The following is a 21,994-nucleotide window of genomic DNA, read 5'->3' on the forward strand; positions in this document are numbered from 1 at the left end:
TAGCAGATCACAAGTCAGGAAATCCTAAGGTTAATTTTAAGGCTCTTCTCTCTCATCTAAGTATAATACAAAAGGAAAAGAAAATTCTAGATCCAAAGATGATGGCAGCTTAACTACTGGAATAAAAAACATTGAACCTATGCCTCAGTCACTGCTATCCACAATTATGTACCATCCATTAACCCTGAATGAGAACATCACACATTTTAGCACTAGATTTATACAGCACACACAGCAGAAGAAAAGACATCAAGATTGGAAAGACTCAGGAGGAAGGGATTGGAAAGATTTAAAAGCAAGGCGATAGCACATATATCTTTTCTACTTCACTTAAAAATGTTCTTTATTCTCCAAGAAACATTTGGGTTTGCCACCTCTCTCTGTCTTACCACATCACATATATCAAGAAAGATAGGCTTAGATGTCCTAAATTTCAGCTAAGCCCTAGTTCCTAGTATTTCCTATTAGCTGGCTCTGACTCCAAAGGTGCCTTGCCAAGAGGAAACAAAAGCCTTGGATGTTCAAGTGGAATTTAAGCTAGAATATGTGATTTACTGCTGGTATCCCAGTCCATCTAGTTGTTGTACTATCATTGCATGCTCCCCTATCACACTGCTTGACACGACAAACACAGCAAGCTTAATAAGAATTAGCATTTTGTATTCTGCAGTCCAAAAGTCAGGTTTCAATATCAATATGGCACAGACTATATTTCTCTTTGCCACTAAACATATTTCTCAGTACAGTCTTTGTAATGAGGCTCGTATAGAGCCAGTTCCGCCTAAAATAATAAAATTGTACACACCTATTGGTATACCTGCCCACCTCTGGGCAGACCTAACTATGTTTGCTTCTCCACAAGGCAGAGGAAAGACAAATGCTCTCCAACTTTGAACAGTAATCTTTCAGTGGAAAGGGAAGGGCTCCCCTTCTACCCTTACCCCCTGTTAACTTCTCAATCTCTGGCAGTCTTCCTCACAACTCCATTCCTCATAAGCACACCACAGGAAGTACAGCATTAAATCCTTTAATAGAAAATGTTTATTCATTTGCAGTTTTGTGTAATCAGTAGACAATTAGGACAGCACTGAAGAATGGCACTTGCATATGAATTACGCTGGTCTTAAAAAAAGAACAAAGCTTCCCTAATGTCACATGAACTATGCTGCAACATTTCACCTGGTACAGAAATCAGGATCAACAGAAAAGCATTTGAGAATTTCAGGGAATTGTCATAATAAATAATTTTTCAGAACTGCCCTAATAAATAAGAAATATTTACTAGTTGACGGCTTTCCTGAAAACAGGTACATAGCAGCAATAACATAACATTGTAGGTTTTACCAGCTAAAGTTCATCATCCTTATCTGTAAAAGGTCAAGTCACCTATTTATTTCAACTGGTTTTATCACACGTCTGACCAGCCAGAGCTCCAGGCTGAACAATGCCCATGTGAACAACAGTTTCAAGCTGCACAGGGACCTTATCAGCTGCTCCTGCCCAGACAGCCACAACCTAAAGCTCCCAGCAATACAAATACCATGTAAAGCACCTATGTGGCTCTGCACCTTTAAAAGAGCTGTAGAACCAAGCTCGTTTGGACACTGGAGCACAAACGTTTGCAAGACAAGTATTTGTTTGTTGATCAAAACCACTACTCAACCATATACAAATAAAGTAAGAATTTTTTTTGAAAACTTGGCACGTGCTTGCAAATCAAGAAAAAAAGAAAAAGATTAAAACTGTAACAAACTGAAAGTCAAGCAATGGTTACAGAGACTGGCACATTAAGAAACATGCCTGCCTGTGGAGAGATCAAAAAAGATAAACATCCAGAAGGAACAGTGTCCTATATAACTCAGACTGTGCTTCTCAGAGCCAAACAAAGAATTCCATCCCTCAAGGATACACAACACTAATCTGAGTGTGTATATATGCACACACACACACAAGGTTGTGTATACATTAAGATATATATGTGTGTGCACACACATCTATAAAAACATGCTGTAAGATTGGAGGACATTATCAGTAATTGCTACAAAAGGAACATATGAAAAATATCATTTTTACCAGACCTTGATTGGTACTATATAAATTTTAGAATATCTCTGAACACACTCCAGGAGAAGTTTAAGAGTACAACATAGAGCTACATCACAGCATTAGTATTCTTGTAACAATCTCAGTGACAGACTTGAACTCTAGCCACATGTAAAACATCTGGAGAGTTATCTTACAAATATAAATGCACCCAAACACACTTAAGTTCCTTATCAACACAAAATATCCTTTTCAAGAGTAACCTATGGCTGGCATCACCAGTAGAACTTGAACAGAAATACTCACAAGAATTCTACCAGCACCCAACACTTCTTTGCCACTCACCAAGCAAGTATCAGGGGAAGGATTTCAGTATCACCAATATAAAAATAATCCTGTCTGCACTGGGGGGCATGGGGGTATGTGATGGAAATGAAGCAGGGAAACCCAAGTTAAATCTGTTAGCTGGTGAGCTCTAACAAGCTACTATAGGAACAAAGAAAGAGAGAAAAATTCTCATAATAGAACCAGTTGAAATTGCATTAACAGAGGCAAGGGTGGACAGCACACAAGTTTCTGCTGCCATTTTTAATCTATGCTTTCCCACAGAGGTCTGCACCTTTCTACAGCTGCCACTTCAATTGAGATTTAATATGTGAACACAGACAAGTTTCACAACTCCTAGTCTGCAGGAAACAAAAAGCTTGAACAAGCATATCCCGATAATTGCTCATAAAAGCGGAGAAAAATTTGCTTGGATTTAGCTTCTCAACCTATGCATCACTCTTTCTAGGTGCCTTCACCATTCCTGGTCAGACAGAAAACATAAATGCTCCTTAGGGTGCCTTTGCAGATTGCCACCTGAGTGGCTGTATTGCCCCCATGGGACAGACAGCCCATGACTCTGGCCATTTCAGAGGCCGCATATTTTAGGGTAAATTTGGGGTGTACATTTTTGCTAAGGATCGATATGTAACATAGGTAATAAAACATATTAATGTCCTCCATGACATGAAACACAAACATACATTGGTTTATTTAAAACTATATACCAAAAGGCGCTGAAGGAGATTAGCAAAGCTGTCAGAATAATCTGTACTCTGTAGCAACAAAAAACTTTGGCAATTGCTTGTGCTGTGGCTACAAATCCAGCATAAAGAGATGCTAGTAAGGTATCACCAACCTGCTGGGAGTGCAATAATTCAGAAAAGAGTTAACCTTTGGCATTCAAAAACTCAGTTCTCTCCCTTTCTGTAATTCATTGTAGAAACATGCTTATGAACACATTTACTCAAACACCAGTCAGAAGGATGCTGCTCAGAATAAGTAATGTTTAGTTTTGAGGTTTAGTAATAATTATTCCACTACATTATTATCACTTACACAAAGAAAAGCAGTCTGCCAGCTTATTCAAAGAAAAAAGAAGCTTTTTTTAAGACAAATAATAGATCCAACAACCATCAGTGACTTGATCCTCAAGACAGCAAGTGATACAGCTTTCCAGAAGACATAATCATATTTCACACAGCTTTCAATGAAGCAAAAATATTTCTAAGAGGACCAACCAGTCTGAGAGGGATGGTTGCTTTTCAAACTGTCACTAGAGTCTCTCAGAAGTTCAGCAACCATCAGAAAAGCATCCCAAGTATATCTAAAAATCGTCACTCCTACAGAGCTATGCAGACAAAAAACTCATAAAAAAAAGCAGAATACAATTTTGCTTTACATTAAAATTCAAACCAGAACAAAAATTGATACAATAAATAAATAAATAAATAAATAAATGTCAACATACCCTTGTGCAGGGGGAGAGGGAAAGCCTTTAGCTGTATTGATGCTCATAAATATCTTCTCCCTAACAGTTTTCTGTAGTAAAAATATGAGCAGAGTTGTGCAGTGATAGGTCCTGGTCATATAAAGTAGTAAGGTCACTAAATTTTACCACAACAAAGTAACCCAGCAGGAAATTACTTCCTAACTAGTATCAGATTAAAAAAAAAAAAAATTAAGCCAATTTTCCTAATCCTCAACCTGCTTGGCATAAGAAACCTCTAAATGTCAAGAAATACAAATGTCTAAGGATTTTAAAAATAGCTTCACTCATACCTTATGACACACATGTTCCAGGATCACTGTGTATTTCTGTCTCATACATCCAGATTTCTTCCTAGCAGTTTTAAAAATAAAGGGTTGGGGCTTGGAGGGATTTTGTTTTAGAGGTTGCTAGTGGTGGGAGGTATATGTTTTTGTTTTTTTTCAAATTCTTCCATTTTTATAGAATTATTTGAATGGCTTTGGTTGGAAAAGACTTTTAAGATCATTAAGTCCAACTATTAACCTAACACTGCCGAGTTGACTACTAATCCATGTCCCTAAGCACTACATTTACATGTCTTTTAAATACCTCCAAGGCAGCACTTCCCTGGGCAGCCTGTTTCAGCACCTGACAACTCATTCAGCAAAGAAAATTTTTCTAATATCCCATCTATAACTTCCCTTGTACACCTTGGAGACATTTCCTCTCATTCTATCATTTGTAACTTGGGAGAAGAGAGTGACACCCACCTCACAATCTTTTCAGGAAGCTGTAGAGAACAATAAGGTTTCCCCCTCTTCCTCCTTTTCTCCAGGTTAAAAAAACCAAAAAAAACCCACAAAAACCCAAAGCAATTCCCTCAGCTGCTCCTCATAAGGCTTGTGCTCTAAACACCTTTACCAGCTTTGTTGCTCTTCTTTGGACGCGCTCCAGAACCTCAGTGTCTTTCTTGTAGCACTCCTCAGATCTCATTTTCCATATCTTTCTAGTTTATTCTTAGGTGATGCTTAGAGCTCTGGTCTATCTATAGACCTCAACCATTCATTTTGGCTGACAAACACTCTGCACAGGACTCCACACCAGAACTTCACTAATCTAATTCCACTACAATACTTCACACACAGAGAGACTTTTTCAGTGAAAAGTGCTGTCAGCTGACACAAACTCTTTTTGCCTGACAGGATCCAAAATTATAAATGTGATTTCACCAACAGAACTTCTATACACAATATCTTTACTGAGCTGTATATTCTACCTTTCATTCAACAATTCTTAGGGTGGCAATAAGAAACCATCCAGCTGCCTCCAGCATCCAACAATAATGAAAGATCATCCATCTCATCAGCACATTCTGCTGTTGCACTCTTCATGTGATGTTTCCAATTGTGCTTATAAATAGTTGGATGTGCAAACAGAGCCACAAGATGCCACAATACATAAAGGCAATTGCAAGGTCCTGCGCACAGGAAGGAATAACCCTAGATCACCAGTACAGGTTTATCTGCTGGAAAGCAGCTCTGTGAAGGAGCTGGGAGTCCTGGTGGAGAACAAATTAGCCATGAGCTAGCTATGTGCCTTTGGGGAAAGAGGCATAGAATCATAGAATTGGCTGGATTGGAAGGGAACTCTGAGATCATCAAGTCCAACCCTTGATCCACTACCGCTGCAGTTACCAGACCATGGCACTGAGTGCCACATCCAGTCTCTTTTTAAATATCTCCAGGGACAGAGAATCCACTACTTCCCTGGGCAGTCCATTCCAATGTCTGATCACCCTCTCGGTAAAGAAATTCTTTCTAATGTCCAACCTAAACCTCCCCTGGCACAACTTAAGACCGTGTCCTCTTGTCTTGCTGAGAGTTGCCTGGGAAAAGAGACCAACCCCCACCTGGCTACACCCTCCTTTCAGGGAGTTGTAGAGAGTGGTGAGGTCTCCCCTGAGCCTCCTCTTCTCCAGCTGCTCCCCAGCTTCCTCAGCCTCTCCTCATAGGGTCTGTGCTGGAGTCCCTTCACCAGCCTAGTTGCCCTCCTTTGGACCCACTCCAGGACCTCAATCTCCTTCCTGAACTGAGGAGCCCAAAACTGGACACAGTACTAGAGGTGTGGCCTCACCAGGGCTGAGTACAGGGGCAGAATCACTTCCTTGGACCTGCTGGAAACACTGTTCCTGAAGGCCAGCAGCATCTTGGATTATCTTCCTCAGGCTGAGGAAGGTTATCCTCCCCCTCTATTCTGCCCTGATGAGGCTACATCTGGAGTATTGTGCCAAGCTCTGGGCTACCCAGTACAAGAAAGACAAGGCACTACTGGAAAGAGTCCAATGGAGATTTACAAAAATGATCAGGAGAAAGCCAACCTGGGTCTGTTCATCCTGGAGAAGACTGAGAGGTAATCTTATCAATGCTTATAAATACCTAAAGGATGGCTATCAATAGGATGGGGACAGACTTTTCAGTGGTGCCCAGTGACAGGACAAGGGACAAGAGGCACAAACTGGAACACAGGAAGTTCCATCCTAACGTGAGGAACTTTTTTTACTTTGATAGTGACAGAGCACTGGAACAGATTGCCTGAAGAGGTTGTGGAGCCTCCCTCTCTGTTCAAAACCTTCCTGGACACAATCCTATGCAACTCACTCTGGGGGATAAACCTGATTAAGCAGGAGGGTTTGAGTAGATGATCTTCAAAAACACCATCCAACCCCTACTGTTCTGTGATTCAGCCTATTTTTCTGGAGTCTCAACAGACCTGGAAACAGCTTTCTACCCAGACCTCCAAAGGTCACTAGTGATTGGCTTTTCAAAGGCCAAAAACCTACAGGCACTCTTCCTCCCATCACTTTGTCGGCACACCCCAAGAACTCAGATGGGAGATGCAGAGTCCCCTTTGATGTGGGGGCTCTCCATCCAGCGCCACCTCCCACCATGTGCCCAGCTGCTTCCCCCCTGACAAGGGGGGGACACAGGGGTGCGAGAAGCAAGAAACACAGATGTAACCGCAGTGAAGAGATAGGAAAATGTTTAACAAAAAACAAAACAAAACCAAAACAAACAAACCCCAAAAAAGCCTTTCAAACCAAATAGCGCAGCACCCAGGGCAGGTTTGGGACCTTTCGGGGCTCTCCGGAGCACAGCAGGGGCTCGCTCGCCCCCTAGAGGTCCGGCCCCGCCAGCACCGCGCTGCCCACCCTCTCCGGCATCATCAGAGTTACGGGGCAGTAGTAATAATAATAATAATTAATAATATAACAATCTTGTTACAAATACATTCACCCACGCAGAAGGAGAAAAAAAGAAGCTCGCAGTCTTCATAAAAAAACAGCAATGAAAAAAAATTTTATAAAGGGATGTAGGCTCTCACGTTGTCGTATAGTCTCCAGAGGCACCTCAGAAAGGAAAACAAATATTCACCACGAGTTAAACCTTGAACAAAGCCCCACATAATATCTTTTTTTTTTTTTTTTTTTTTTTTTTTTTTTTTTTTTTTTTTTTTTCTGTTTCTCAAATCATTATCCCGATGCAGAGAACTCCAATGCTGCCACTGCACTTGCAGCAGGGCTTGGAGCAAGCCAAGTTGAAGAAAAAAAAAAAAAAATCAAAACAACAACAACAACAAAAACCCCGCCACAACAAAACAGTAACAAAACAAACAAACAAACAAAACTGAAAAACTATATAGTCCAAAATGAGAGGCATTTATCTCTGAGTGACACTAGCACAGAAGAGACTTTAAAAAAATAGAGTTTGGTAATTTGTCGAAGGCACTTTTTTTCAAAACAGGCAGAGAAGAAAAAATTTGCACCAAGAAAAACCCTATTTCCACTTTGTTATATGAATCTTAACATTTACTTATCCATCAAGTGGTATCCTATAATCTGTATGATTCCCATCAGATTACCAGAGCAATGGGCTTTAAACTTCAATTGCAGCAGTGTTCTTTTTATTCTCAAACCACATAGGATGGAGTCGGCTCAACCCCATTTTGAGTCCTGCAGTTTGCAGGCACCCCAGAATCCAGCAGCCTTTCCAGTCCCTGGGTAGGATGGTTTGGGTTGTGGTTTTTTTTTTAGTATTACTTTTTAAAGAAAAAAAAACAAAGTAATATTCCTTCATTTTGCAAATTCCACTCTTTTCTTTGCAAGCGATTGAGCTGTAACGTAAGCACAGTCACAGCATATCAAGACAAATTCATACAAATGCTGCAGTTAACATCCAAAACATGTGTCACTGTTTTTCCCCTCCAACCCCCAACAAGCTTCTCGAAACACATTTCATACACAGGGTCACTGTTCTGGCTGTTTATTTAATTAACATAACAACCCAGCATACACAAGATTTCTTTCAGTTCCCCAGCTTTGCATTTTCACACTTCAGGCAGAAAGAGCAGAAAGTCACTACTGTATTTTACTTTTTTTTTTGCCAATATGCCATAATATACATTTCTTGATTTAACCAACTGACAAAAATAGATTCTAAACCCATCATGAAGCTTCAGCAGCAGCTCTTATATTTTTGTGAAGCTGAAGGAAAAAAAAAAATTGAAGTAGAGCAGGTTTGCGTAAATGAAGCCATGCAAAAGAAAATAAAGTGTTGCGTTGGAATCCCTGGGTGATTTTTCCTGGAGCCTTACTTAAATATTTTACACGGCTGTGTTTCAGCAAGTCACCAGATGACATAACTGCTCAGTATTCTTCAGTTTCTAGTGACCTAAATGGTAATGCCAGCAAGTCTTATCACAGTAATTACAACCCAATAATGCTTATTAGCAAAAGGAAGTATACAGTATATAATACACCGTGCCTAACAGGAGCTCATAACTTTGACATACATAACGTTCAATATCTAGATTTAATATGCCTTCTCCTTTCCAAAATTTTAAATCCATGTTGCACTCAGAACTCTCCTATCTACAGGCCAGAGGGCAGAATACATAATATTAAACATTGGTTATAAGATAAGGTACATCTCTGTGTTGGGGTTTTTTTTTATATATTTTAGGACAGAATGATAGAGAGCCAGAAAAGGAGGAGAAGCAATGTATTCCTGGCACTTAGGAAGTTCACACTGTCAAACTATGATACGAAGGAATAAAGCCTTAATTTTCCTCTGAGAAAAAAAAATTACATTTTTCTCCTCTGTTTCTTAGATCTTATCACTGAAGAGATATCTTTGACTATGTGAACTGCTACACTATTGTCTTCTCAACCCTGCAGACAGGCAGCGATAACGATGGTCCCAGCTCACAACTTTCCCAGGCTATGGACTGAGAACAGGCAAAGTCACCATCCAGAACCTGATGAAAAATGGTCAGATTGAAAAAAAAAAAGCCCTCTGCTGACACTGGAGGAAGATAAAGGAGTCTGGCACCAAAGTTACTTGTCTGAAAAAACAAGTTTTTAAAAGGAGAGACAGGATGGGAAAGATGTGGCAGCAGAAAAGCGTTACCTAGTCTCAAACCAAATAAAAATAAGTGACAGACCCTCAGGTGTCTCACAGTGAAGCAAACAGCTTTCTATTTCCCCAGCTGTCCAGAAGCAGGAAAAAAATGCAAAGAAAAAGAAGGAAGGAAGAAACGGTCTGTGCCCCAGGAGCCAGAAGATGGGAATTTGAACATGGAGCTGCCAGCCTTGTAGCTGGAAGCATTAGAGCTGGAGGAGAAACTCCTCCATCCTGGTGCCAGCCACCACCTGAGGGCCAGGGCTTTTCTGCAGGGAAAGATCCAGCCCCTCACTAGTGCCTTCTCACACAGGGTTGTGTCACCCACTGGCTTGGGACCTAGAAAGTACTTCAAATGCTGATGTATGCCATACCTGTGACTGTCTTCTGACCAAGGGGAAAAAAATAATCTAAAAAGGCTAAGCAAGTTGAACTATCTGCAGCAGCTACTCTAGCTCATATAAAAGACACTTGTAATAAATCCAAGTTAGCTGAGAGCTTCCCATTCCACTCAAACAAAACAAACAAGCAAGGCTTAAAAGCAAAATTGTGAGTCTTCAGCATGATTTAAAATTGTGCAGCTACTATCTCCTGTGGAGTACTTTCCATACCCTTTGGACTATTGTATGTCAAGATTAACACACACAGATCAGAGGCACAAGCCCCAGAACACACAGGCCATGTAATATTTTAATGGGAAACACTAAGACACAGTTTGCTCCCCCAGCCTGAGTATTTTTAAGAAAAACTAAAATGCTTAAGAAAATGTGAAGAAGAAACTCCAAAAGGAATCACCCTGGAGGTAATTGTGCACTTACCAGAAAAAAAAAAAAAATTACATTTGTTCATTCATTCACTGTCTTATCCATCCATTCACAATTTCTCTCTGCAGCCTCTTTCAAATCTGGGTGAGTGAGCCCTCAAGGAGCTGAGCATCCTCAGCTGGCATTGATGAAATCACAGGGAGACAACACTCAGCTGGGAGCAGGAGGATCAGGATATTACAAAGCACACATTTCTCAATGAGCTCTACAGACATGCCAAACTGGAACTTTTAATCCAAATAATTTGCCAAGGTTCAGAAATGGTGAGAACATATTAAAAAATCAATAAAAATATTAGAATAAATTAAAAGAAAGAACAGTAAAGAGCTTTTTTAGCAAGAGAAGAAGGTTCTATTTTGGTATGGTTCGATTTTGGATGGTAAAAAAGTTTAGTGAGACAGAAGGATTAATTCATGCTACATACATATCCAGCTACTCCTAGTGCAGCTGAAGCAAAAGTATACATTTAATTTTAGCATGTTAATACTTCTATCCGTGATGTTAGTTTGCAATTCCTGGTACTCTCCTTCATTTCACAAGGTTACACAGATTCATTTCTGTATTCTAGTAGGGAAAAATTCAGCGTATGATTCAGATATGTGTGACTAAAAAAAAATAAATTCCATAATTCCAACTTTCATAGAATCTCGTATTAATAGAAGCAGATAGGGAGGGAATCACACTCTAGAAAAATAAAAGCTTAATAAAATGCTCATCAGTAGGAAAGACTACATGAGAGACAATGGGAAACTTCCCTAAGACCTCACCTAATTCACCAAATAAAAGCATGTATTTCAAAGCAATAAAGTAGACCCATTTCCTGATGAAAATTATTGGCAGCTGCCAGAAATATTAACAAGCTACGTTTCGGACCAGAAACATTCAGGGCATGTTTTTTAAAAACAGGGAGTGAGGGAAGGCCTGGCTTTGTACATAAAGCTCTCATCTCTATTTTTAACATGTTATATTTAAAAACTGTCCAAAAGAGAAACATTTACCTATGGTTTCTTTAAGTCTATGGGGAGCTGATTTTTGCTATGAACACAAACTTTGTTTGCTGTCAGCAAGTCCCACTTCCCCCAGCGTTTCTTCAGCGTCCTTACAGAGCTTTGTTTCAGCTTTTCCATATCTTGCTAATATTTATTTAAGAGGACAGCTTTTAGGGAGGGAAGTTCACATACATACAGCCACAGTGTGCTTAAAGTAAAAAAAAAAAAAAAAAAAAAAATAATTAGAGACAAAAGTCTCCCCAAACTCAAAAGTAGTCATCCATTTCTAATCAAGCAGTGACACAAGCAATACCAGGTCTCACTATTGATTAATAGTGAGTGAGAACAAAAGAAAGAGAAATTTGCCAAAATCCTGCAGCGGGTGAAGTGAGCAGTTGCCAGTTAATTCCAGTCCAGCTCCTCAGACTGGAAGCGAGAACTGCTGGGGGCAAAGCTGACCACTGTCCCTAAGTAACACATCACTGGGAGGGAAGGAGGGGGAAGAAATCTACCTTGCTATCCATCACCAGTTTAACATCCTGGTGTAGAGAAATGGTTTGAATTCCCCCCACAAGAAAAGGCTACATGATCGCAAACTAGAAGGCCCTACCTATAAATGATTATACTTGCAGATGTTAACTGAAAAGATACATTTATTTGAAATGCCAAAGTGAATGGAAATATGTTTAGAACTTTAGAAGTTATTATTGTAAGAAACCACCAGAAACACCTAGTGTCCTCAAGTAATATAAATAGTTTTAATTTCTTGCCTTAGACATTATATTTACAAACCACTCTTACACTCTTCTCTCTCTCTCCGTTCCTATTAAAGTCAAAACTGGGTCAACTTTCTACTTTTTCACACTGTATTTGTCTGGACACTCTGGTATATATTATTCTATTTAAACAAAAATGTTAAAGAAATAAGTACTTCTGTTGTAAAATAAGCCTTAAGTATATCAGGTTGTCAGGCCCTCTCCTAGAAAATGTCATAACCAACCACAAAGGGATGTAATCAAATAATTTTCCAGAAACAAACAAGCCACCCACACAATACAGTTAGATGCCATCACTTGGAAAATATTTAGCTGCTTATCCAGCAAGTAACCTGAAAGAACACCTTTGGTGTACAGCACCACACTTCAGTTGACCGGAGTGCACAGTGTCATTTCCAACATTAATTCAAAAAGAAAGTTTAACATCTTTTGTCACTTATTTTTCTCCAGGTTTCCCCTCCAGCCATTCAGCAAGGTTTTTGCTGACTTTCAATATGCTCAGTTAAACTCGACCCATCCAACAATTCTCTTGTGGGGCAATCTTATATCTCATCTTTTTTGAGTGAAGACTTTGAGCACTCAGCTGACTTTGTGTCTATGGCAGGACTCCATACAGCTGTGCAGTAAATATTATGGTGTTTGCTGGGGGCTTTTTTGTTTGGTTGGTTTGGTTTTTTGTTGTGGTTTGGGGTTGGTGGTTTTTTGGTGTTTTTGTTTGGTTTGTTTCTGGGTTTTGTTTTTTTTTATTATTATTTGGGTTTGGGGTATGCATTTAAAAGAACGCATGGCTGGTAACAGTGTTTAACTCATCCATTCAAGTCACCAACTCTTAAAGGAAACGAAGTTGCGATAAATCGCGTGTGCTCTGTACAGGTTCCCACAACCACAGCAGATCGGGACCTATTGATTACACGCACAGAAACAGCCTCGGGGAGGCAAAGTGCAAAGCTGAGCACCGCGCTGCGCGGGCCAGCCTCACAGGACACGCTATCGCCTTGATAAGGGACTTCTCCCACCGAGAAAAAGCTGCTTGGCTCACACACATACACCCCCTTTAAAGCTTAAAACAAGTTTAAAGAGGGCTAAATTATCTTGCCGGGAAACTATAGGTTTGAAAAAGCAAGGCTCCTAAGTGATGCTGGGAAACCTGAGGGCTGCGCTGAGCGCAGGTTCCCACTCGCTCCGAGAGCCAGGAGGGTACCATCCGCCCCAACTTTCTGCCAGGCGTAAGAAAAGTGAGAGCCGGCGATGGCTGCAAAAGAAAAGAAAACCCCGAGATCTCCCCCCATGGCTCGCAGCCGGGGCAAGTCAGGCTGGGTCCCGAGAGCCCCGCTCCCCCCCGGCCTCACCATGGTCCCGGGGCGCCGGGGAAAGCCCGCACCGCTCTCGGCCCCGCCACCGGGGAGCGGCGGGAGGGATTTCATCTCCCCGAGCCTCCGTCGCCCGCGGGACCAGCACCCGCCACCAGAAAAGTTTGGGACCCATCCCGTCCCCGCCCCTGTCCTACCTGCTCCCGGGGGATACAGGGCAGTGAGGTCCGCCGGTGGGTCTTGCTGCTGCTGCCGCCGCCGCCCGACATCTCGGTGGAGATCATGGAGCTGGACCGCCGCCGCCGCCTGAGCACCGGGGCTTCGTCCGCGGCCGGGGGGGCGGCGGGAGGCTCCGCCAGCGGGGCGGCCCGCCGCAGGGGCCAGAGCCGGTCGGAGTAGCCGGCTAGAAGGATGCCCAGCAGCCCCAGCAGGTAGGCTAGGTAGGGCCGCCAGGACGCCGGGACCCTCTCCAAAGCGACGAGGGACGTGGTCCTGGCCGCGCTAGTCACGGCGAGCATGAGGACGCCCTGCCTCAGCTTCAGCACCAGCCATGTCACGGCGGCCAGGCAGCTCAGCACCACCCCCGTGGCGGCGAAGGAGAGCAAGTGATCCTCCCCCGCCGCCAGCGCCGTCTGCGCCACCGCTTCCCCCCCGCAGCAGGCGGCCAGCAGCAGCGCGCCCGTCCGCGGCCGCACGCCGCCGCGCAGCAGGTAGCGGCCCGCGCCGAAGAAGACGCCGGCCAGGCCCAGGGGCACGGTGCCGGGGGGCAGCCAACCCCAGCCCCAGCCCCGCAGCCCCGCGCCGCTCTCCGCCGCCAGCTCCCGGCCGCGCTCCCCCCGCACCAGCCTCACCACCAGGGCCAGCAGCACGGAGAGGGAGCCGGCGCACAGCGCCGAGGAAAGTTTCCGGCGGCGCCAGGTCTCCCCCGGCGGCGGCAACGCGGCCCGGGAGGCCGCCCCCCCTCCCTCCTCCGCCACCGCCGCCCCGCCGGGCTGCCGCCCCGCCGGCAGGCAGCGCCCGATGCAGCCCGGGCTTCGCGCCTCGCCGCCGGCCATGGCCTCGACGGGCCCCTCTGCGCACCCCCGGCAGCGCGGACCCCCTCCCCGGGGCTTATTCCTAGTCGGGCAAGGGCCGGGAGCGACCCCCCGGGCGGCGGTCAGCGGAGGGTGGCCGGGGGACAGCAGCGGGGTCGGCGGACCGGGGGTACTGCCCGCCGCAGCGCCGGCATTTCCTGCGGAGCGCGGAGCTCGCCCCCCGCTCGCCTCCCCCCTGACCGCCCAGCACCGCGCATGAAGGGCTGGGGAGCGCCTCGCCTCGCCTCCCCCGCGACCACCTCGGGCTTGGAGGTGTGTGTGTAGGGGGAGGTAGTAAATGGAAAAAAAAAAAAAAAAATTTAAGAAGTGCAAAAGAGGGAGAGACGCGGGGAAATCCTAAACACAGAAGGGGGCGGAGGGGGTAAGAGGCAGATGTACCACCTCAGAAGTGCTGCTTAATTTCTAGGCCATCATTTCCCTCACCGACGCTCCCGGCAGAGGCAGGGAGGGAGGGGGCGGTGCTGCCCACTGGGGGGTCCGCACCCGGCTCGGAGCTGTCCCGACCTTCGAGGTCCCGATCCTGCCCCGTGGTCGGGGGGAAGGAGCCTCCTGGTCGTCGCAGACCTGGGGGAAAGAGAAATTAAAGAAAAAAAAAAAAAAAAAAAAAAAAAAAAAAAAAAAGCCACCACAGAAAAATCACAAATAAAAGGCCAACAGAGCCCCGGGCAGAAGTTGCGAAGTCCTGCCGAGAGGGCGAGAGAGAGATCCGCGGGAGGGACTTGGCGGGAGGTTGCTTTGGAAGAGGGGAAGAGAGAGAAGGGAAGCGTTTCCCTCCTGAACGGTGCCGGGGTAGTCCTTGAGTCTCGTACGGAAAAACCAAGTGATGAGAGCTCCCCCCCAGCCGGGAGAGGAGGATGCCGAAAGCCCGCAAGCAACACCAAACCTGCATAATACAACACACCAAAACAGGGATGAGGGGGAAGTTGGAGGTGATAACCACGCAAGAGGCTACCGGGGAACCGGGGGGTTGCCGCTTTCAAAACGGCCGGACCGACTCCAGGGGAAAGGCTGTTCCGGCCCTCCCTGCCCGCCCCTGGCGAGGAGAAAGCTCCGCACCGAGGGGGCGGCTCGGGAGGGGCTACCGGGGCTGCGGCGGGGGCCGGGCGAGCCCCTTTGTCCCTCGCTGCCCCCCGCGGGAACCGGCGGTGCCGGCCGGGCGGCGGAGTGCCCTGCCACTGGATACGCGGGCGGCCAGGACATAAATCCGGCTGTCAGGGAGGGGGGCAATTACGAGGCCGTAAAAAAAAGACAGAAAGATGGATGTTTATGAACGATGATTACTATTTCTTGTATGTTGTTTTAATGGGAAGCCTGGACTGGAATCCCAAAGCCAGCGGACTACGGTCCTCTGAAGCGTTACGACTCTCTAGCCTATGGCTTCATCCAAAACCCGCTGTTTCCTTCCTCTAAAACCTGCCTCACCCTCGTGCCGGAGGGGCTGCTCCGATGGGATTCGCACTGAGACGTAGGGACTGACTCCGGCCCTGACCCGCGGAGCGCCGAAAACGTCTCTCTGCACGGGTAGGATCAGGTGCAAGCTGAAAAACCCATGCAAGACCAGGGCCGCGTTGTTCTTCAAGCCCCCCGTCCCACCGAAGGGCTGGAGTAATGTGTTTAGCACATAATCATACAAACCGCAGAAAAAATACAATCACCAGCTGTGAAGTTTCAGAACATTAAGAGTCAGGAAACGAACATATTAGAAAACCGAATTTCCCAGCCCTCTTCCCCCTCACACATATACAAATCACTAATTTAAGACAGATTTATAGCCTTTATATATTTATTGGTGCATCTATCTGGATATCATGCCTATCATCCAGGATCTGAGTATCTGAAATGGTAGAGTTAGCGAAGCATGTTTTAGATTTTTATTAGAAATGGGCTGTAAAAACTGAGTATGTTTTTAAATAATAGTTCTTCAGCCTAACTATTAAAGAATATGGATTTATTAGTCATTTTTATGTTTGAAACTTGGTTAGAAAACAACCTAGATATTGTTAGCAAAGTTTGGCTCTGAGGCATGGAAAGCCTCTGGGTTTTTTTAAAGGTTAAGAGCCCAGATTAAGAACAGCTGGAAAGGTTTGCAGTTTATTCTGGTGAGACAGCAGTCAGCAGGTTGTCACATACACCTAGAAAAATAGAGCTGGGTTCCATCTATCCTAAGCATCAACAGTCCACAGGCAGAATCAAGGCCTACCAATTATGCTATGATTCTTAATTCCTTTCTGCTTTTTACAAATAGGATGCATCTCTTGAATACTTTTTAAGTCTAGGTGCATCAAAACAATGCAAATATAATGCAATACTGGGTGACAACACACTCAACAGTTGCAGTTCAGATAGATCAGACCTTTGACCTAACCTTTTAACCAAGCAGCAGTCACATCTTTATTTATCTCTGCTTTGTTACATGACAATTAGATTTACTGATATCAGAAATGCTGACACATAAAATACAACCATAAAAATGAAAAAAACCCTAGAATTACAAAAATAAACATTCCCTACCTTTATTGTTTTGCTGCACCCCCATTTTAATGTATATTACTTACATATATAAAAGCAGATTATGGTTTCTATTAATTTCTTAAACTAAAACAATTATTCACTTCAGATTAAAAACAGGAACATTTTTTGGTTGGAGAGATTCTAGGTTTGTGTAAAGGAACTTGTATCCTGTGTAATACCTGTTATAATAGTTGTTTGAGCCCAACAGTAAGGTGTTTTTTTTTCAAACTCATTAAATGATTGAAACACATTTCTAAGCTCTGCCTGCCTGGGTCTCTGATGTTTCTATAAGCCCAACTGGCAAAGTGGGGTTTATGTATGTTAGAACTCATCGAGGATCAGGGCCTGAGCCATCAATAGCTGAGCTTGCCTGAAGCTGGCAACTCTTAAGCCATAGACAGTATCCCCCCAGTTTCACATGAAATGGACTAGACCTCTTCCAGCCATCTGTTATGTTCTACACTTAAGCTTACAGAAAAAAATAAAATTTAACTATTTTTTCTTTGTATCTTGATTTCCGCATCAGGGAGCTTTTAGATACCATGACGAAAGTCAAGGCTCACAAAAACAACTTCAGCAACTTGTACAAATGTGGTAATCTCTAGATTTCCTAGTAGCATGGCTCAGACTCTTACCAGTTCATTCTTCTGAGCACTGAGGTTATATATTATATTATATTATATTATATTATATTATATTATATTATATTATATTATATGTATATATTTAGAAGCTGAACTTTGCTGTGCTCTTTACTACATGGGAGTTGATTGAAATTACTTTGTGTGTCTGAACTAATCAACATCACCTCTTACTCATCTGCAGATGATCTAAGGATGTTGTGAAGATCTTTAACAACAAGGCAGCAGTGATGTAATTTTGGTGTCTCCATCAAAATCAATACCAGGTGGGAAAATGTGGAAGGTGATGAACCAGAAAGTGAGTTTCACAGATGAGAATTATTGACCCTTTAGGAGCCTTTGCATACACAGACACACAAAAAGAAGGGGGGAGGGTGTTGGTAGTTTATTCTTCAGGATATGATTCCACCAGACTGGGATGTTTACAGGTAACTCTTAAACACCACCTTGAACATATAGTTACAGGCACCTGAAAATCCTGTCTTCCTTCTCTAGCAAAGAGAAATTTTAGCAAGGCAGACTCTACTCCTGCAATTAGTGTCCTGAAGTTCTGGACACATAGGCTTTTCAGCACTTGGAAAATCAGGTGCTTTATAATGAGTGGACATCTATAATAACCCAAAGAAAATGGAAAACATTATATGTGATAAGGTCATTGTATAAATGTGCTGCAGCAGGATCAGCCCTTCACCAAGGAAACTGCTACTTGCAGAAGAACCTGCTGTAGTGAAAACTTAGGCATACCCTTCTATATTCCATTTGGAAATTAATCTGTGGTAATGGTAGAGATTTATTAGACATGTCAAAGGAGACAAACCCAGGAAGATTCCCATTTACCATCATAAAAAAGGGCTGCAAGAAAATAAAGGCACACACACATCTCATTAGATAAAGAAGTCAAAATAGGTTTACCTGAAAAAAAAAAAAGCAGTTTCCTCTGGACAGTGAAGGCCAGGAGGATAACAACGACGAGGAGATTTAGGGAGGTTCTGGACATCTGACGATTCCTCAAGATATAATTGTCTGTCTCAGAATCACTTCTTCCTTAGTAATCATGGGCTCTGCTGTGCTTTCTTGGTAAAGCAACCCATCTTTTCTCCAAAGTTAAATGGTAGATTGGTGAAGAAGATGAAATACCTTCTGTTCATTACTACGGCCAACAGGTTGTACTCTTAACTAATCCACTCAAGGGACTTTTCATGAAGCATCCATTCAGGATGCAATTTAAGAGGAGAAAAAATGGCTTTCCTGACCATTAAGGAAAAGAGGTAAGATTTCATAATGGAGCTGCTTAGCTCAGCTGTACAGATCAGACAGCAGCCATTTGTTTGGTTTATCTACACTTCCCTATGGTATTTTCTCATACCACTGCTGGATTGTGGTCACAGTAAGCAGGCCCCAGCTGGTTTGAGAAACCACAATAAACATTTACTAGGCCATATCCCATAACAGGTTGCATGGACTGTCCTCCCAAAAGTAATTCGATGAAATAAAAGTCCCACATTATGCAGAAATGCTGCGATCAAGCTGAAGTGAGAAAAGGCTCTTATGGATACAAAGAAGCAACAGAGGAAAGCAAGTAAATTCCACACCATGTCATACTGGAGAATGACATGGGCGAAAAGACAAATAGAGAGAGTGTCTATGACCTGTTCATCCAGTTTCACCTGTATCACTCTTGGTCTGTACTAGAGGCAATTATTCATAGTTTGATATTTTCTCTCTCTTCTTTCTTCCTTGTAATTAAACTTTTCTTAAATTCTTATGTCCTTGCACAATGTATGTGGGTAATTCTGTATGATTTTTTTTTTAGTTTCACTGGGTGATTATTAGTTTACCAAAGAAAGCTAAGTTTGCTTAATGTGTGAAATACATTATGATTAGAACCTCTACATGATGGTGATCTTCTGGACTTCATTGACACTTTTTTTTGTTAGCATCTCAAATTATTTTACAAACATTAATGAATAATTCACCCTACTTCTATTTAAGTTTTCAGAAGTTTAGGATGTGCTCATTTATAAGTATGAGCCTTTTTCTGTGACTTTTGTGGTATTTCAAAAAGCTTATTACATGAAATTCAATTCCAAGTTTTGAAAATAATAAATTTTTCATGTAACACAGTAATCATCCAGATTATTAGGTAGTAAAATACTTTACCATGGGAGTGATCTCACTGATTCAGTGATTTTGATAGTGAATAAGGCATTGAAACATGTTTCACATATTAATTAGATTAATTTTTATACCATTTTCATCAGAGAAATTTTAAATAATATTATTGTAAGCTTAAGTGCAGGCATACTCACAACACCTACAATGCTGCTGCTTAATTTATTTTGAACATTCAAGCTTTTCTTCATAAGGGGTTAGCTGAAGTATGTAATGAAAAAAAAAGTCCTATATTGTGGAGTGCATCCATTTCATAAAAAATACTTTCAAGAATTTATTCATTAAATTCTCCATTGCCTTTCACTGCGGTGTCCATAGACAGAATTACAGTATTAGGAAAACAATTACAATAGTCATGCATTGTAAAGAGTGGGCTATGATGCAGATTTGCTGAAGCATAGAGGTGAGTTTGCAGTCTCTGAAAGTCTATTATACTTTCCTTGAAGTATTTAAGAAAGCACAGACTTTATATTTCAAAATAAATATTATTCAGAAATTAATCGATTACTTTCAAATTACTGGAAGAATGGTCATGCTATAATGAAAGAGTGAAAATCTGATTCTGGGAGGGGAAGGGTTTGACTGGACCCTTTTGTGAGGTATCTTTCGTAGCTTTTGGGAGGTTTTTTTGTGTATGTTGTCAATAGCTGTGTATGGAATAGTGTGTTCAGGTGAATTGCCAGTGAAGGTAACACAACCTGCTTACAATGTTGGGATAATGTGTTTAGAGATTTCTTTCCCTATGCAGACCTCCACCTTATTTCAAAACATTTTCCCTTGTGGGGAAACACAAGATGTTCATCACTGACACATCATTTTAACAGCTATTAAAAATGCAATGTATTTTATGCCTATGAAGGGAAAAGAGTTTTCAAAGGGTGATACCATTTTATTACAACTGACATTTCCCATTTAGTATAGGTTTTTACTGCACTATTGGACCTGATGTAGTCTACAGAATATCAACCACCTGTGCTTCTCCCTCTGCATATAAACAATACTTTCACAACATATTCTCCTGGAACAAGGTGTGTTTACCTTTGCTATACAAATAAGTCATAGAGCAAGTAGATCTATGGGAAAATGAGGTATACTGAGGCAGGCAGAAATCCTTAATAAAAAAAAAATTAAAAATAACCTTCCTTGTCACAGCCTTGAGTGCAGCCCCTGTTGCCACCCAGGGTCTGGCAGAAGAGGTCCATTTCCACTGACATGCACCAAGCCTCACCCATGTGAGCTGGCTGTCTAAGACCCTGCTGTCAGTACTGCTTGTTTCAGTAGGCAGAACATAAGTATTTTTAGCAATGTCTTGTTATTTTTTAAAGAAATGTTATATAGTGAAGTGATTATGAGCACTCTTTTTTTAGATGGTAATCAGAATTTAAAATATTAGAATGATTGTCCCAGAAATTTGGCTTGCTAACTTTTACTAACGTTAAATGTTTATGCCATAAATTTCTCTTTCTTACATATACATACATTCAGGAAAACATAAGCAAAGAAATTATGTATGTTACAGTTGTGAAGCTGCCTGAAGTATCATTTTAAAGTACTATTTTGAAGGCAAAAATTCAGGTTCTTTTATAAGTAATAAATTCTATATACTTTCGTTCTTTGGTTCAAATCTGAAAATTACTCTCTATTTATTGTATGCTTCAAGTGGTCTTTAGTTTTCTGATAACTAGGTTAAGGTTAACTCTTCCACTATTCCTTTTTTTAATGAACATGCAGGTAGTCTTAGATATGCATGATTTAATTAACAAACCGTTTCTTCAACAAATTCAAGAGGATACTTAAGCACTCGTAGGATGGGGCCCTACTTCCCATAGATTTTCATTTCACTGTAATGTCCAGCTATCTGGACTGTAAAGACCAAGTATTCTCTTGGATTTTCTCTTAACCGATTTTTTTTCTGATGCTTAAAATTACACTGCAAAAGGTGGAAGAAAGCAACAAGTTCCTCAAACAGGTACTTCAGTGCTGAGGCTGAGTTTGTCTCTTTAACGTAATCTGTTTTGTAGTGGTCCTGGGAGATGACCCTAAAAAACCCTGTGATATTCACTAACACGCAGTACAGTCTTTGGTGCCAGTTCCATTTTATCTTGTGTCCCAGAGCTCACAGTACATAAATGTCAGCAAACCACTATTATTTTTTAATAGTTCTGTGTGTATATTAGGTTTTATCTTTTATGTTTTGTGTTCAGTTAGTTGGGGTTTTTTTTCCTGATTTTATGATTTCTAAGTATGTACACAACCTCCTAACAAGGCACCCTGGGAAATGGGACAGGAATTTTCAAAGCATCCTTTCCTAATAAGAGAAACAAAATGCATATCTGCTCAGATAGCTGAGAAACAGAAATGTAGGCTGAAACTAAGTTTTAAC

The 21,994-nt window shown here is 42.3% G+C and overlaps 1 protein-coding gene across 2 annotated transcripts in view; it reads right to left on the reverse strand.

The window, feature by feature from the left end:
• The window catches only part of PDE3A (phosphodiesterase 3A), a 244,362-nt gene extending 230,601 nt beyond the window's left edge, over positions 1 to 13,761 (reverse strand). The window contains exon 1 of one of the 2 annotated variants that reach the window (XM_030446873.1): positions 13,391 to 13,761. In XM_030446873.1, the coding sequence (XP_030302733.1) occupies positions 13,391 to 13,711 (321 nt within the window). In that variant the 5' untranslated portion in view covers positions 13,712 to 13,761. The remainder of the gene's footprint in view (positions 1 to 13,390) is intronic. The other variant, XM_030446866.1, reaches the window with a different exon arrangement.
• Between the last annotated feature and the right edge of the window lie 8,233 nt (positions 13,762 to 21,994).

This window comes from Calypte anna, chromosome 1 (assembly GCF_003957555.1).
Source record: "Calypte anna isolate BGI_N300 chromosome 1, bCalAnn1_v1.p, whole genome shotgun sequence".
NCBI classification, from domain to species: domain Eukaryota; kingdom Metazoa; phylum Chordata; class Aves; order Apodiformes; family Trochilidae; genus Calypte; species Calypte anna.